Here is a 14,793-nt window from a genome sequence, read left to right as displayed (position 1 = left end):
TCCAAGGTAAGATTTTAACTATTTGATGCCATTACTACCTCAAAAATGACAATTATACACACCTCTAATATAAATGATCTATCTTTTAAATATCTTACAGTGTTAAATGTGATGTCATATTTGATTTTGATTTGACAAACAGTGAGATTGGCTGGAATACCAAGGAGGGGAGCAGAGAAATACTTATTGCAGTTTCTCTTTCAGTCAGTGCTATGGTTGTCATCACTGCTGTTCTGATAAGACTAATAATAATGAATAGCAGACTTAACAGACTCTCACGGAACCCAGAGCCTTCCACCAGGTTTGACATATAGGGGCTTTTTTAAATGTGTTTTTATATTTTGATAGTGAAGCATTATCACAGCCCTACGTTCTTTTTTTTCTCTCAGATGCTTTAATTGAAATTAAAAATAACTTTTAATTAGTTCTTGACAGCCTGTAACAAATCATAGAAACTGTCAGCTTCTTGTTCGGATCGTCTTTGCTGATGTGGTTCCTCATAATTTGCCTCCTCAACGACATCGACGTGAGTCTGTGAACAGGAATGCTCGTTATTACATGTAAGAGCAAAGTCGAATGTAAGTTTGTTTCTCGGGTGTCTCTTCCTACCATTCCTATACTTGATTGTTCAGTTCCTGCAAGCAGCTGCATGTTAGGTGTTCCATTATCAGAGTCAGCACCTGCATCCTTATGACTTTTCTTCACGTGCATGTAGAGTCCTAGTGCGGAGGCGCATAGGAGCAGCCCCAGAATAAGGGCTGCCCATGCAGGCGTTTGTAGAGCTGCAGATATGAAGTTACGATAATTTCACGCAGAAGCAAAGTACAAGAGTTCTATTTCAAGTCAACAACAGCATCTACCATACTTACAGTTAACCGTGCGCCACGTCTTTGACGCCACCAAGTCACCCTCTCTGTGCGCCGAACAGGATAATTCGTCTGATGTCGCTGGTAAAACTGGGAGGAAGAGTGTATTTCTGAGTGTTCCATTATTACTGGATACACCACACTGCCGGCAGGTTTGGTCACAGCCAGACCAAATTAGACTGAAATCTTTTTCACATATATTAGCGCAGGTGAGAGCACAAGTCAAGGTCAGGTTGACTCTTCCTGGCCCATATTCTGAAGTAACTGCAAAGGTGAGCACAAGATAAAACAATTTGTAATCAGCAGTGCTAGAAAATGAAGCACGATATCATTCATCCTGTGTTTTCTCACCATCAAGGACATGCAGACGTATTTTATTCAACACCTTTCGCTGGCCGACGGACTCGGAACACTGGTACTCCCCAGCATGAACGGCGCTCACCTTGCTGATAGACAGCGATGCACCTTTATTTACATGAGTTGCTTCTGTTTGGTCTTTAAGAGGTAAGACGTCCTCTGTTGGAGTCCTTCCACGTAGAGCCCACTCCACGCCGTCACCCCCACCGAGAGGGGAAGTGTTGCCACAAGTGAGTGACATTGACTCACCCACTGCCGTGAATACTTCCTCTATGCCGTCTGGGGGGAAAAAGGAATCATTGATGACGCTTGGTGCACGTAGAACCACAACTTTCATTTGGAGTAAGTAAGGGCAAACAACCATACCTTCTACTGTCGTGGCGTAGGTGACGGCGGCTTTAACGGTGTCATTTAGAAACAGTCGGCATTTCCATTTTCTGTTATGATCAGTCAATTTTTTATCGATGATCAGTTTAGAGAAACATTCCGAGGGACTTTTAAAGTGGAATCTGTGTCCTTGTAATGGTGTGTTGTCTTCAGTGCTCCACTTGATGTGTATCCCCCTGTTATTGCAACGATTATAGCCTTTGTATGTATTGAGGAAGCACTGGAGCTCTATTTTGCCATCCGCAGGAGTCAAGCTCTCGGTAGCTAGTGAATGAAAGAAGTCTTTCTTCAGATCATGAGACTGGTTAATGTCCTTACCTCACTGAAGAAACGGTGCGAGGCACCAGAACAACTCACCTTCAAGGATCTGGAGAGAAACGCTCGCATTGAATGCTCCACTGTCACAAGTGTACAGTCGTGCAGCGTTGAGCTCCAGGCGATTGATCAGCAGGGAGCAGTCCTTTTGGAGACTGACGGTGTTTGGCGCCTCCACCATTCCAGCCTTCACCACCTCAATAACTGACCCCAACTCTCCAGCCATGATCCAGTTGACAGAGGAGCAGTATGTAATCGAAGGAATGTCACATGGCAACGAAACATCATCTCCTGCTACGGCAAACATCGTGAAATGGTCTGATGGGAAAGGCATCGAAGCATCAGGTCGTCCTGTTCCAGAAGGATATTCACGAACATAAAATAACCATCAAATGTGTAGCTGACCTCCATCATAGATCATCATCAATCATCACTTTCATCTTTCACTATTTAACATCTGAATATGCCAGGTGTGTAGGACATGGATAAAAAAAGAAAAATGAATTCCTGTGCACTTGCAAACTAATATTTATTGTAATGTTTCTCTGCTAGATCTTACCATACTATAATACATGATATACTATGCCTCCTGTTTCACTACAACATTTTATAAATAAGGTCATATTCCAAGAAAATATATAAAACAAATGAACAGCAGATCTCTCCGTAGTTTCATAATTACCCAGTGACTGGACTCTAGCTGTTGTCAGAGAAAGAAGACTGGCCAGTAAAAAGAAAGCCATTCTCCTCTCGGATCTCTTGCAGATTTTCTCGTTTATTGCTAAATCCTCTGATCGTAGAAACACATTCAAAACAAATTTTCAGGAAATGAGATTGAGCAAACAATGTTTTAGTTCAAGGCCAACCAATGAGTGTGAACCATACTCAAGCTTCCCTTTTTGATCCTCTAGTTTCACTCCAGCATGTGACCGCAGCATAAAGCAACGCGTCATGCTTGCTGTCTATTGTATGTGCTTTAATGTAACCGTATTCCTGCCCATACACAAACAAGACGCGCTCCAACACGAACCTTTGGCGAGGCCTATAGTTCATTCCTCCATGATATGTAACTCTGCGCCCATAACAGGATATGCACATAAAAAAGAAATTATGTCATCTACAACTGAAGCCTTGGCATCAGCTCCCCTTCATCACTAGAATAATGTGCCCGTGTTTTCATCTCGTTATTAGGCCCGAGCGCCTATCCTAGGCGTAAGGGGCTATTGCTTTTGCAACGCAAAAGACGACAAGTTGACGAGCGCAGCGAGTCAACCCTCGGCATCCAACTTTGCCATGCTTTTGACGACAACCAACACACTCAACAGCACACACACACACACACACACACCCCGACACTAAACAACACACACATACAGACACACACAGACGCGTAGCCCTCGTCGAGACCATTCCGAAAATGTATTTTGTGTAATAATCGCGCATTCAGAATTGGGCATGAAAAAGTTGTGCGCCAGCGCCACTTACAAAAATCACAATGCATTGTGCCTATGGGGGGTCCGACGCCAACTTTGTCGGACAGCCACGAAATTTGGTACAGACATGCGTCATGTCTGGGCAAACTTATTTTTTTTATTATTGCCACGCCCCCAGACACACAGGAAGGCGGCCATATTGGATTGAAACTTAAAAACTCCTGATGGCAGATGGCCATATAATCCAAATAACGATTTGACTAAACTGTGAGCTCCTAATGCAGCTCAAATCTAAACACTTGTGGAGCACTCAGGACAAAAGCGGCGTGCGTCGGCGGGTCAGCTCATCGGCCTGTCGGCCGGCGAGGGCCTACGACGCCGCTTGCGGCTTTAATTCAAATTATATTTGCATAAACCAGTTTGTTTGTGCTTAATGTGCTTAAGGCCAGAAAATTATAATGTAGTGACCAGGTTACATTGCTGTCATTCTCTCCCTCCTCTGTGGTGTCTGCATCCCCGATGTGTAGAGGGCTGTCAGTGTGTGAGTGTGTGTTTGACATGCCTTTGGTCTAACACTGTTTCGACATTTCCTGAAAATGTAATCAAAATCCATAAGTACATTTTTGAGTTACCGGTACCTTGCTAACAGGCAGACAGATAAACGCAGGCAAAAAAACACAACCTCCTTGGCGGAGTAATTCAAAGCATATACGCTGTATTAAAGGCAAATGGACTATTGGTGCAAAGGGTCCGTTATTAATTTTACGGTATGTTTAAATATGTCATCTATTTGCACAACGTTACAACAGTTGGCCCTCTGCAGCTCAGGGACTGGCCTCGTTTCTTGGGTGCGCTATAACTGTGTAGGACTTGACCTTGAGCACAACACTAGCAACTCCCCTCAAATCAGGAAGGGAGGCCTCGCTCTCAGGAGGAACAAACTGGAAATCTCTCAGCAAGTAGGCCGTGAAAAGAAAGAGCTCCATGTTGGCAACAGACTCCCCCAAACAGAGACGGGCCCCACCACCGAAAGGGACCAGGGCACGGGTGGAGCCTCCCCCGCCTTCCAGAAATCGCTCTGAAAGTGAGGGGAAAGTAGTTGTTTTATTTGATGCGTTGACTCCAGTCAAAGGAATGTGCACCATGTCACAGTTAGAGAGCAGTACCTGGTTTGAAACTGTGCGGCTCAGCCCAAACGGAGGGATCGTGGTGAGCGCCAAAGAGATTAGGGATGATGACTGTGTTCTTCGGGATGAAGTATCCTGCAATACTAAATATTTGGGATAATATAGCAAGTACCGTAATATATTTTTGAAAAGCAGAAAAATATGATCCCATATTCAGATGCATACCTGCTGACTGACATGACGACTACTGCGTAAGTATTACAAGGAATTTTGTTGCAGATATGAACAACTCATATGCAAATGACAATATCTGAAGACAATAGATTGAGTCAAATTTGATGCTAAATTTCATCACGACATTGCTCATTGTACATCATCGGGCAGCGTAGCCTGGTTATAGCCCTACCACTGGATGCATCAGAGCATTTCCACCTACACAACAACCAAACATTGGGAGCTTGGGTCTAACAACTTTAATCCATGCCTGTTACTCGTGTCCATTCATTATAACTGCATGTTGTCATTCAGCTGACCTGCTGTCTCTGATGGCTCTGTGTGGCACCGCCAGCGGGGCAACCGGTCTGAGTCTGAGTACCTCATGAATGACAGCGCACAGGACAGGACATCTGTGTCTGTCGCTGTACTTGGGGTACCGTCCTTCCGGCACTGTGCACAGCTCCTCATACACCTTGGTCTGTACCTGGGGATTGAAATATGGGAGGTGAGACAATGAGATGGACCTCAAAGCCGTTTAAATATGATCCTTTATGCAAAGTGGTGCACCCTGCCTCTGGTCTGTGCAGAAGAAAGGCCACAGTCCAGTTCAGCCAGGCTGCAGTTGTCTCTGTCCCCCCGATGATAACGTCCACAGTGGCCATGTGAACATGAACATCTGTCAGAAGCTGGGGTCATGAGCAAGTGCAATTAATTCTGAATGCTATTCAAGCTCTGAAAAGAAATTTAAGCAAACCTTGGTGTTGAGTGTATGAATTGTAATTTTTTTTAATGACAAGATTCATTTATGCTGTTTCACAGTGATCTGCCAGGGTTTTTATGTCCTCACCACTCCATGTTCTGAGTCATCATATTTGCCAAGACCATGAAGGAGGGATCCTGTGATGGCATCTTCGTTTCCTTTGTCTTGTGACTGCACAGATGACAAAGCAACAACTGATAACATATCTATTTTTCTATATATGACCGCTTGATTTGACTCATTCACATTTGTACACAAGTGTTATCTAATAATTGAGGCAGGCTGAGGGATTAAACATCTCTATTCAATCTTTTTTCAGATTTGTTTTCAACCTTGAATCTAATTTTGGTTTCACCAACCTTGTAATTGTTGAGATGTTTTCTTATAATGTCATCCCTCTTGGACACCTCTTTCAGAAGATGGGAAAACACAGGATTGGGAAATTTCTTGGAGAAGACAAAGAAGAGAGTGTGTAAGATCCCATTTAGAGGAGGCTTGTCAGTCTTTCCCATGATATACAGTGAAATGAATGAATATTTACTGACTCTGAGCAGTGGGAAGGAGTCCAGGGTGGAAATCCATGGGGAGCCCCAAAGACCAACAATCTCATTCAGACAGTCGTGCATCTGACGCAGCTCCAAGGAACTTTTTTCATACTACGAACCATACAAATATCCAAATGTAAATATATCCCATGAATGGATGCAATGCAAACTTCAAATGTACAAAAAGGCAAGCAATCCTTGGTCCGCCACAACCTGTGGACTTTAACACTTAGATGTCTTAAAAGAGGTGTTGGGAGACTGATACTCACTTCTTTTCCAAAGGCCAAAGTGGTGATGACATTACTGGCTGCCACTGTGAAATCCTCAGAGAGGTCCACAGGTCTGCCTCGATAGTCCATCAAAACCTAAACAGACAACAAATAACGCTTGTTATCCGAGTACACTGGAATTGCGAGAACATTTTTCTTTACTAGATACCTAGCAAGAAGCTATGCTTTGTTTCTCTTCTTCTATTTTCCATACCTTTCTCAACTGTAGTGCCTGTCTCTCAATCACAGCATGCAATGACTGCCGGCAGCAATGCTGCAGAGCGCCATGGACGAGGCGACGGAGTGCCCTCCACTCCTCATTATAGTCTCCCAGGGAAATGTTGCGTCCTCCCCCAGACACAATATCACCTGGTACAAGCCGGGAAAGGTCAAGGATGTACAGTCATGAAGAAATTATGAATCCTCGAAAAACAAGTTTGCAATGTTTACCTGTGTATGAAACGGGTCTCCCAGCAAAGTCCGACCATTTTTTCACCAGCGCTTCCCTTATGACATCGCCACTGCTGAGTACCACCATTGCTGGACAAAAATGAAACAGGGTTGTTGGTGTGGTGGCCATTTACAAAAGTTGATCTTCTCATTTCCCACATTAGCATACGATGTAATAACACTATCTTTACTTGCGTTTCCACATTTAAGGCGGTAGATATTCCCATACTGCCGTGCCAATTCAGTCAAGCGAATTGGAAGGTGATCATATGTCAGCTCCAACATGTTTCCTATGAGGAAATGGCCAGAAGGACCTGGGAGAGAAATAGATGAGGAGGATGGAAGGAACTGATAGAGATACTGCAGCAGCTTACAGTCAACCGCTGGAGGAGGAAGTCGAGAAAGATAGGGGGAATGTAGGAAAAAAGAAATAAGCAAGATCAAATTGGTGTTTTGCTTTTAATTAGTTTCATGCAGTGAGCAAAACCTAAACACACTGATGTACTCTATGTTTATCCATGATTGTACAACCAGCAATATCAAACACACACACGGATTACAAATAGATGATTACCTTTAGATTTACTCCCTGTGTGGTCTCTCTGTCCCGATTTGTTTCCACCACCCAAAGTGCAGACCAGCGCCAACAGAAGCACAAGCAGGACTACAGCTCCCACGCTGATCATTGATATTTCTATCGCCATGTTGTGACTTCTTGCTTGTGTCCCACTTCAGAAAGCTGCTCAACACCCTGCCCTCCACATTTATATGGGCTCGCATCAGTCCCAAAGCCTTTCAATATGATGTAATGTTTATGTTTCCAAATCAGGGATGTCGAAATATCTTTTTAGGTCAGCATAGCTGAGATAAAGTGAACGCAACAAATGTAAGGAGAGAAAGCTAGATAAACTTTGCTGGGACATGGTGAAGGGCAGGATAACATGAATGTTCTCCATGTGCTGCCTGGGATTTGGCTGCATTTGCCACGGCAATCAGTCATTCTGGTATTTGTTTATCTCACAGAGGAGGGAAGAAACTGTTATCCATCAAATGATTTGGGTGTTGAATTTACTTTTGCAAAACACACACACACATATATATATATATATATATATATATAAATTAAAAAAACACAGACCCACATTAGCCACATTTATTGCAATTGAGTTACAGTAGTAGTGGGATGGCATACCATGGTGGTGCACAAGAGAAGGTATCAGAGACATAAGACAACTGTGTTGAAAAGGAATGGTCAGCAGAACAGTATGCAAAATGTTTCAAGAACACACTTCTCCATTCTTTGTGTATATTTCCGGGAAAAAACGTGCACTTTGAATCAAATGTACCGATGGCGTTCATCATAGCCATCAAAAACACTACACATGCAATTTCTGCTGGAAAGAGAAATGCAGCAGCTCTGATATCCAACTGTCTTCTGTATTTCTGGTCAGATGTGAGATGGGTGGAACCCCCCCCGATGACTGACATTTAGCCATGAGTTGCAGGAGAGAACCTGGATGGTCTGAACTTCATCTCAGTGAAGGGAATGGAGGCGTCTTTACCTTTCCAATCTATCCATACTATGCCCTGTTTTAGAACAAAAAGGTGATAATACTTTAATTAACGCAAGTTCTTCAAAACATTCTAAAACCTTCTGCAATCACATGGCATAATTTCCTAAATTATCCAAGCATGCACGGATCTCGAACATGACAAAAGACACTGTGGTCAGTGTCCCAAGGAGGCTTACATGACACTGGTAATACTTGTGGCATTTTGAAAAGTTTCCACTCTGGAGTCTTTGCGGTTTCACTTGCCAAAAACGGTGATCAACAATAAAACGATGACCAAAACTCAACAAGAGTCTTCAGTATGTTTGTTTTTTAAACGTTTATCATGTATACTGTACCTGATTATTACTGTTGATGCCATAAAGACCATTGAGGTTGGTCTTGTAGCAATTCTTGTACCACCAGCCTCCCATGTATGCCCTGGAACAGTGGATTCCCAAAGGATCGGGGTCCTTGTCCCGGGTTGAGAATGGACGGCCATTATGATACTTCATAGAATCACCTGAAAGAGATTCACTGTATAGTCAGGCATTTACTGTGTACTCTGTTGGTGTTTCATAAGTTTCATGAGGTAACCACACAGGCTAGGACTTCTAAAAGTGTATCTTTACACTATGGTCTTATCATAGAAATAGAAGAATATTATTGAAATACAAAAAGCAGGAGTGCGTTTCCATGATCCTCTCACTATTTTGCGAAGAAATGTTGCTACTTGATGGTGAGAGTGACACCACTCCATAAAGTATTCTAGTCCCACATAGGACACAATGCAATACGGACTGAGGAATTTATCATATTTAGATAATATTACATATGGGACTGACGGAATGTTGGGCCCGAGAGGAAAAAAAGCAGGTGCAAGTCCATCAGATTTTCAGCAGTATGGATAAGGGATACATATCACAGTTTGTCTATACAGGTATTTTAAAGTCATGGCCAGGCTTCCTTGCTGATGACAGATAAGTAAAGTGGGTAGAATTCCTCTTCAATATACTGTAGTTCCTTCTACACATAGTCAGAGAAATTTGATATTTATACAGTTACAGTTTTTACCTGCAGTTCCAGTGTAGCCAGAAACTGTGAGAGTGTAGTGCCTTTCCACTGAATCAATGGAGAAGTTGGCATAGTGAGCGTAAGCAGTGTCATTTCCAGACTGCAGATCCACTCTCAGACTCACAGGGCCAATGCTGGTCAGGTTGTGAAGAACCTCATTTCCTGATAAAGGCAGTAATTATAAGTAAACATTTCAGCTTGATTTATGAAATAAATAAATAAATGCAATGCTAATGTGAAGATGACAATTTGTTTCAACTGTACCAAGCCAGAAATCTTCACTGAGGTTTCCGAAGCCATTACTGTATTCACTCCAGGTTCTGTAGAAATCTGTCTTTCCATTCATCCTTCTCTGGAACACCTAAAAGCATACATCAGTTTCTGTTGCTTAAATCCATTCAGACATTTTTAAAGTTTGTTTCAGATTGCATCAGTTTGTCTCACCGTCCAGCCACCTCCGTCGGTCTCCATGTCACAGTAGACTTTGATTGCTCGTCCCTCTTTTCCTTGAGGATAGATATTCACCTCTCCTGAATGCAGAGCTCCATTCAGCAGCTCCTGAGAGCACTCAGTAGGGAAAGGGAAACGCAGTTTGCCTGAGGAATGACAACAAGAATGACTTTAACTATAGTTAAAGTTGTAGTGATTAAGAATGAGCAGGGACTGCATTACCTGTGATGAATTCTGTAGTGACAATGGATGTGTAGCGTCGATCTTTCTCGCCTTGCACTAGGACAATATAACGTGACATAGGCAACAAGCCTACCAGTTTATACTCTGTCACATATCCATCCAGGATGATCTCCTATTGAATACACAGAAAAGCACAGGGAATTAATCCATGGGGCCGTTCTGTAAATGCTGACTCCCTTTGTATATGCTGATGATAAGTACTATTTCTCACCTGTGCCTCCTCTCCAACTACATGGTAGATCAGTCTGTAGCTGTGATAAACAACAGTGGAAGTTCTCCAGACTATCACTGCAGAGCGAGCACTCACATCACTGGCTTTAACCGCTGTGGAACAAAGAAAGATTCTGTAGACTTTATTTATTAACAATGCACGATATTCCACTATTAATTTCTCTCTGCTCACCATTGGCAGTAGTGAATGTAGTTGACATAGCCATACTCTGGAGACTGCCCTTCTGACTCAGGACTTTGATTGTGTACAAGGTGCCTCGCTGCAGGCCTCTTAGCTGGTGTTCCACGGAGTTCCCAGAGAGTGTCACCGTCACTGTGACATTAGGAGCTGTTGCAAGAATGACATTTAATAACGCATACTCACTTGCCCTTTACCTGTAGTTGCTGAGGTGATTATCCCACACTCACTCTTTGATGACTCATAGCTGATGACGAAGCGGTCTACTTTCCCAAGACTGGCTGTCCATTGCAGCAAAGCTCTGGTGTCCATGACATTGACAACTTGCAGATGTGTTGGAGGGGCGGGAACTGCAGTCAAGAAACGGACCAAATGTGTTGATTGCTGTTGAAGCCTAAAAGGTATCTGTGCACGAGAGCAAGCTTATCCTACTGTGTACCTGTGGTGATAACGGACGTGAGGCCATCACTCTGAGTGCTGCCACGTGTAGTAGTTACAGTGATAATGTAGGAGGATCCAGCAGACAAGGTAGACAGAACCACATAAGACTGCCGAGACCCAACAGTCACATACCGGCTTTCACCTAACAGAACCACATGTCACAAATATCACAGTGAAACAATTAGCACTTCTCAGTAAATTATTCATGCTGACCAAAGTAATCCTCCCAGACCTGTGACAATGTTGATGTATGTGACCCTTAAGCCTCCAAATGTGCTTTTTGGTTTGGTCCAGGAAACAGTGAGTGAAGACTCTGTTACATTACTGAAAACCATCTCTGTGGCTGGTTCGGGGCCTGGTGACAGAGAACACGGGAAACGCTCAATGCATTCACAGTTCCTGGAACTGAAACGGCCCTTTCTTGTATATTGGATGAAAGATGCAGTTTAACTTGAATTACCTGTCATTGCAGTTACTCTGTGAATCCTTGATCGTCTATCAGCCGTAGCACCATAAATGTAAAGGACATAGCCTGTGTTTGGACGGAGGTTACTGAACGCAACAGAGCGTACGCTGCCAGGGACCGCCATAAGGATCCTCTTGGTTTCAGCTTTGGTTCTAGCTCCAACAACCTTTTCAGAGATAGCAGTTGTGTTGGTACTCTCACTGTGGGCCTGTACATCAGTTCTGTTCTTGTTTGAAGAAGTATTTTCTACTACAAGAGCATCCTCCTCAAATTCCTCATGGGTGTCTTCGTTGCCCTCTGTCTGAGGTTCTCTTCTGATCACAGTGAAGTTCTTGAACATCCCTTGTGGTGCTGACCACGTAACAGTGAAGCTGTAGGAAGAGATGTTCACAACTTTTACAGAACCCAATCCAGATCCTCCCAGCCTCCTTGTGCTCCCAGAGCCATGGGTAGTTGTTTTGTTCTGCAGAACTCGAGCCTTGCCTGAAGTGGCTGCAATTGTTGCATTCACAAGATGCTGACTCTTCTGTGTTACTTTCTCTTTTCCAATCTTGCCGGCTTCACTGTTTCTGGTGTCAACAGATTGCACAGTTAGAGAGTCTACTTTGACTTTCTTTGTGAGTTTTTGTCCTGAGGACTCAGTAACATTTTTCACAGCCAGGGTAGACTGCACCGTAGTCTCTTTCCCAGCTTTGGTCTTATTTGTTCCCATGCCCTTGGACAGAATGGTTACAATTTTAGTTGTGGAATTTAATTTCTTCATGTCACTGTGGGTCACATTGATTTGAGGTTCATCTTTGAGTTGGTCAGATTTAGAAAGTGTTTTACTGGAGGTTCCTTCCATGATAACCTTCAGGTCAGGCTTTTGGTGGAGCTTTTTAGATGTCAGGACTGTTGTTTTGGCTTTGCGAGCCTCTTCTTGCTTTCTTCCCTCATGTTTCAACAGAGCCTGAGCAACAGTTGGGCGAATGTTTTTTGTGAAACTCGAAGAACCTTTAATGGTTGCTTTTAATTGTTGCTTCTTGACAGAGGATTCCAGTCTTGATTGTGTCTTAACAAGGCTCGCTTTAGCATCAGCAGCAACTTTAGGTTTAGGGTCGGTCTCTTTGACTTGGGACCCTGTCTTCTGCTCCTTCTTCTGGATGAGTAAATGCTCCACTTTGGCAGTTTTCTCCTGCGTGTCACCCTTGTCTTTGGTCACCTGAAGGGACACTGGTTTGGCTGTTACTCTGACCTTTCCTTTTGCGGTTTCTGAAATTTAAGAGTAGAGGTTCCAAAGTGTGAAAAAGATATTAGTCTCAGTACAATATTAATTTATTCCACAGTGTAGCCTCTCACTTACTTTTATTACACTCAGCTCCTTGTGAACATTTACTGCAGTCTGGACCCATGAACCCGTGCTGGCAGACACATTTCCCCTTCTCACATTCTCCATTGCCACTACAGTCATTTGGACAATTTGCCGAACATGGACCTGGACAGCAGTACCACCCCCCACAACATAAAAAGCAAAACAAAATAATAATAAAAAATAATTAATAACTAATCCACAGCTAACTGACCTGTGAAGAACAGAATAATGTAATGTGCAACAATGCAGAATCATACACTTCTCTTTGATGGAGGACATCTCTCTTTCTAGTCGGGCCATACGTTCTTTCAGCGCAGTCATCTCAGAGTCACATCCACCAGAGCAACCACCAGGCAACAAGCTGATCTTGTGCGTCATCACCAGGGGCGTGCCAGGCTTCAGCTTCAGCTCCTGCTCCTTGGTGTTGCTGGAGTCACAGCCCTCTCTGATGACTACATTGATTGGTTGTGTTGGTGCAGGCTTTTCTTTGGTGGTGGGAGCTTTGTTTCCAGTGGTCTGAATGGCATGGGACGTGACTTTATCTTTGACAGCTGTGGTACCTGCAGTCGTAACAGCTTGAGCCACTGTGGGGGCTGGCTTGTCTTTGGAGCTCTTCACATCACGAGTGGAGGGCGATTTCGCTACAACAGTCTGATTGATGGCGGCTGTTGGCTTGTTTTTGGTGGTTTTAGCACCACTGGCAGGAGCGGACTTTGGGGATGTTGACTGAACATTTTGAATTGCATTGGGGGCTGGTTTGTCTTTGGCAACACTCCCGTTACTGGTTGAATGGGATTTTATTGAAACAGTCAGATTGACCTCAGGCTGGAGTTTGTCTTTGGCCGTTTTAACACCGCCTACTGGAGCCAACTTTGTGGATGTTGATTGAAGATTTGGTGTACCAGTGGGGACAGGCTTATCTTTGCTAGATTTCCCTTCACTTGCTGCTGAAGGGGATTTAGTTGAAGCAGTTTGATTGAACGAGACTGTATGCTTGTCTTTGTTTTGGTTGGTGCCACCGGGTGGGGTAGACTTTACTGTTGCTGACGGAGTGGTTTGAATTATGGCTGGGTTGGATTTGGTTTTGGTTGGTGCAGGAGTGGGTAAAACTGTCTGATTGACTGTGTTTGGCTTTAGGGTTGGACGAATGGCCTGTTTGGCAAGAGCAGCAGTGGTTTTTGGTTTTGAAAGGGCGAAAACAGCATTTGGTTTGGTTGCATTGCTTCCTGTTGAGTTTCTTCTCTCATTGGTCGGCAGTTGAAATGAGGGAAATGGGGTGAGAAGGAGGATAAGTCCGAGAGTAAAAAGCATTTTGAGGCTGGGACAGTGGCAAGAGAGGTTATGCCTTTCGTGGATCTTTATGTATGTTAGAGAAAATAATGAACTTCTTCCTCAATATTTCTGCAACCACTTGGGCAGGGGATTATGTTAAGTCTTACCTATAGGAAGAAAAAAAGTGATAGTTAAGTTTAAGTCCAATACACTTTGTTTAGCATGCATGCATACCTTTTTTTGTCCAACCAGCTTTAAATTCAAATTCAGAGTTCCAATTATTCGGTAATATTCTCAATTCTTTAAAAGCTAGTAAGACAATTTGAAGTTCATGTTTGATGCCTTACTCCACATGTGTCAAACCTGTCCAGTGGAGGGCCGAGACACTCCAGGGTTTCTTTCCAACCATCTCTCCAGCAGCTGATCTCACTAATGAGTTCCTTCTCTCAAATCAGAGGTGTTGATAATTACAATCACCTGCTTTATTGTCCGGCTGGAAGGAAAACCTGGAGTGTCTCGGCCCTCCACCGGACGGGTTTGACACCCCTGCCTTACTCATAAGTGACCTAACAGCAGGATCTAAATGAAAGAATCACAATACACACATTTTCTTCATGGAATGTGTGTGTGTGTGTGTGTTTTTAGAGGTTATCTTAAGTGTCTATTCTGTGATCAAATATTGTATTCATTAAAAATCAATAAATATTTCTAAGATACTCAAAGGTCTTACTAAGCCTGTTAGTTTAATGTGATTTTTTTAACCTTTCTTATACATGTTTCCCTGACATTCACCAATGCAAAAATATTGAAAA

At 43.3% G+C, this 14,793-nt stretch overlaps 2 protein-coding genes across 2 annotated transcripts; both read right to left on the bottom strand.

Annotated features, from left to right (window-relative positions):
- Positions 1-4,182: 4,182 nt before the first annotated feature.
- On the bottom strand, positions 4,183-7,429 carry cyp21a2 (cytochrome P450, family 21, subfamily A, polypeptide 2). Its single transcript, XM_068760182.1, has 12 exons — positions 7,300-7,429; positions 6,917-7,108; positions 6,726-6,815; positions 6,490-6,644; positions 6,276-6,371; positions 6,007-6,117; positions 5,821-5,907; positions 5,549-5,632; positions 5,274-5,387; positions 5,019-5,185; positions 4,525-4,628; positions 4,183-4,436 (listed from the first exon to the last, which is right to left on the bottom strand). The coding sequence occupies exons 1-12, from the start codon at positions 7,427-7,429 to the stop codon at positions 4,183-4,185; spliced, it is 1,584 nt and encodes a 527-aa protein (XP_068616283.1).
- A 784-nt stretch (positions 7,430-8,213) lies between these two features.
- Positions 8,214-14,020, bottom strand: tnxba (tenascin XBa). The gene is made up of 14 exons (XM_068760471.1): positions 12,967-14,020; positions 12,701-12,832; positions 11,353-12,609; positions 11,125-11,247; positions 10,891-11,034; positions 10,682-10,801; positions 10,446-10,601; positions 10,254-10,366; positions 10,022-10,154; positions 9,794-9,945; positions 9,614-9,710; positions 9,350-9,511; positions 8,635-8,798; positions 8,214-8,312 (listed from the first exon to the last, which is right to left on the bottom strand). Exons 1-14 carry the CDS (start codon positions 14,018-14,020, stop codon positions 8,214-8,216), a joined length of 3,906 nt encoding a protein of 1,301 aa, XP_068616572.1.
- Positions 14,021-14,793: the final 773 nt, after the last annotated feature.

Source organism: Brachionichthys hirsutus, chromosome 3, assembly GCF_040956055.1.
Source record: "Brachionichthys hirsutus isolate HB-005 chromosome 3, CSIRO-AGI_Bhir_v1, whole genome shotgun sequence".
NCBI lineage: Eukaryota > Metazoa > Chordata > Actinopteri > Lophiiformes > Brachionichthyidae > Brachionichthys > Brachionichthys hirsutus.
The sequence above is the reverse complement of the archived record's forward strand: the minus strand, read 5'-3'. Positions and strand labels throughout refer to the sequence as shown.

Coding starts and splice junctions, on each gene's coding strand:
- cyp21a2 (XM_068760182.1), bottom strand. CDS start 7,429: ATGGCGATAGAAATATCAATGATCAGCGTGGGAGCTGTAGTCCTGCTT. Junction 7,109..7,299: donor CACAGGGAGTAAATCTAAAG/GTAATCATCTAT, acceptor TTCCTCCTCCAG/CGGTTGACTGTAAGCTGCTG. Junction 5,633..5,820: donor AACATCTCAACAATTACAAG/GTTGGTGAAACC, acceptor TCATCTGTGCAG/TCACAAGACAAAGGAAACGA.
- tnxba (XM_068760471.1), bottom strand. CDS start 14,020: ATGCTTTTTACTCTCGGACTTATCCTCCTTCTCACCCCATTTCCCTCA. Junction 10,602..10,681: donor CAGCTATGAGTCATCAAAGA/GTGAGTGTGGGA, acceptor TTCTTGCAACAG/CTCCTAATGTCACAGTGACG. Junction 8,799..9,349: donor TGGCTACACTGGAACTGCAG/GTAAAAACTGTA, acceptor AATCTCTTTCAG/GTGATTCTATGAAGTATCAT.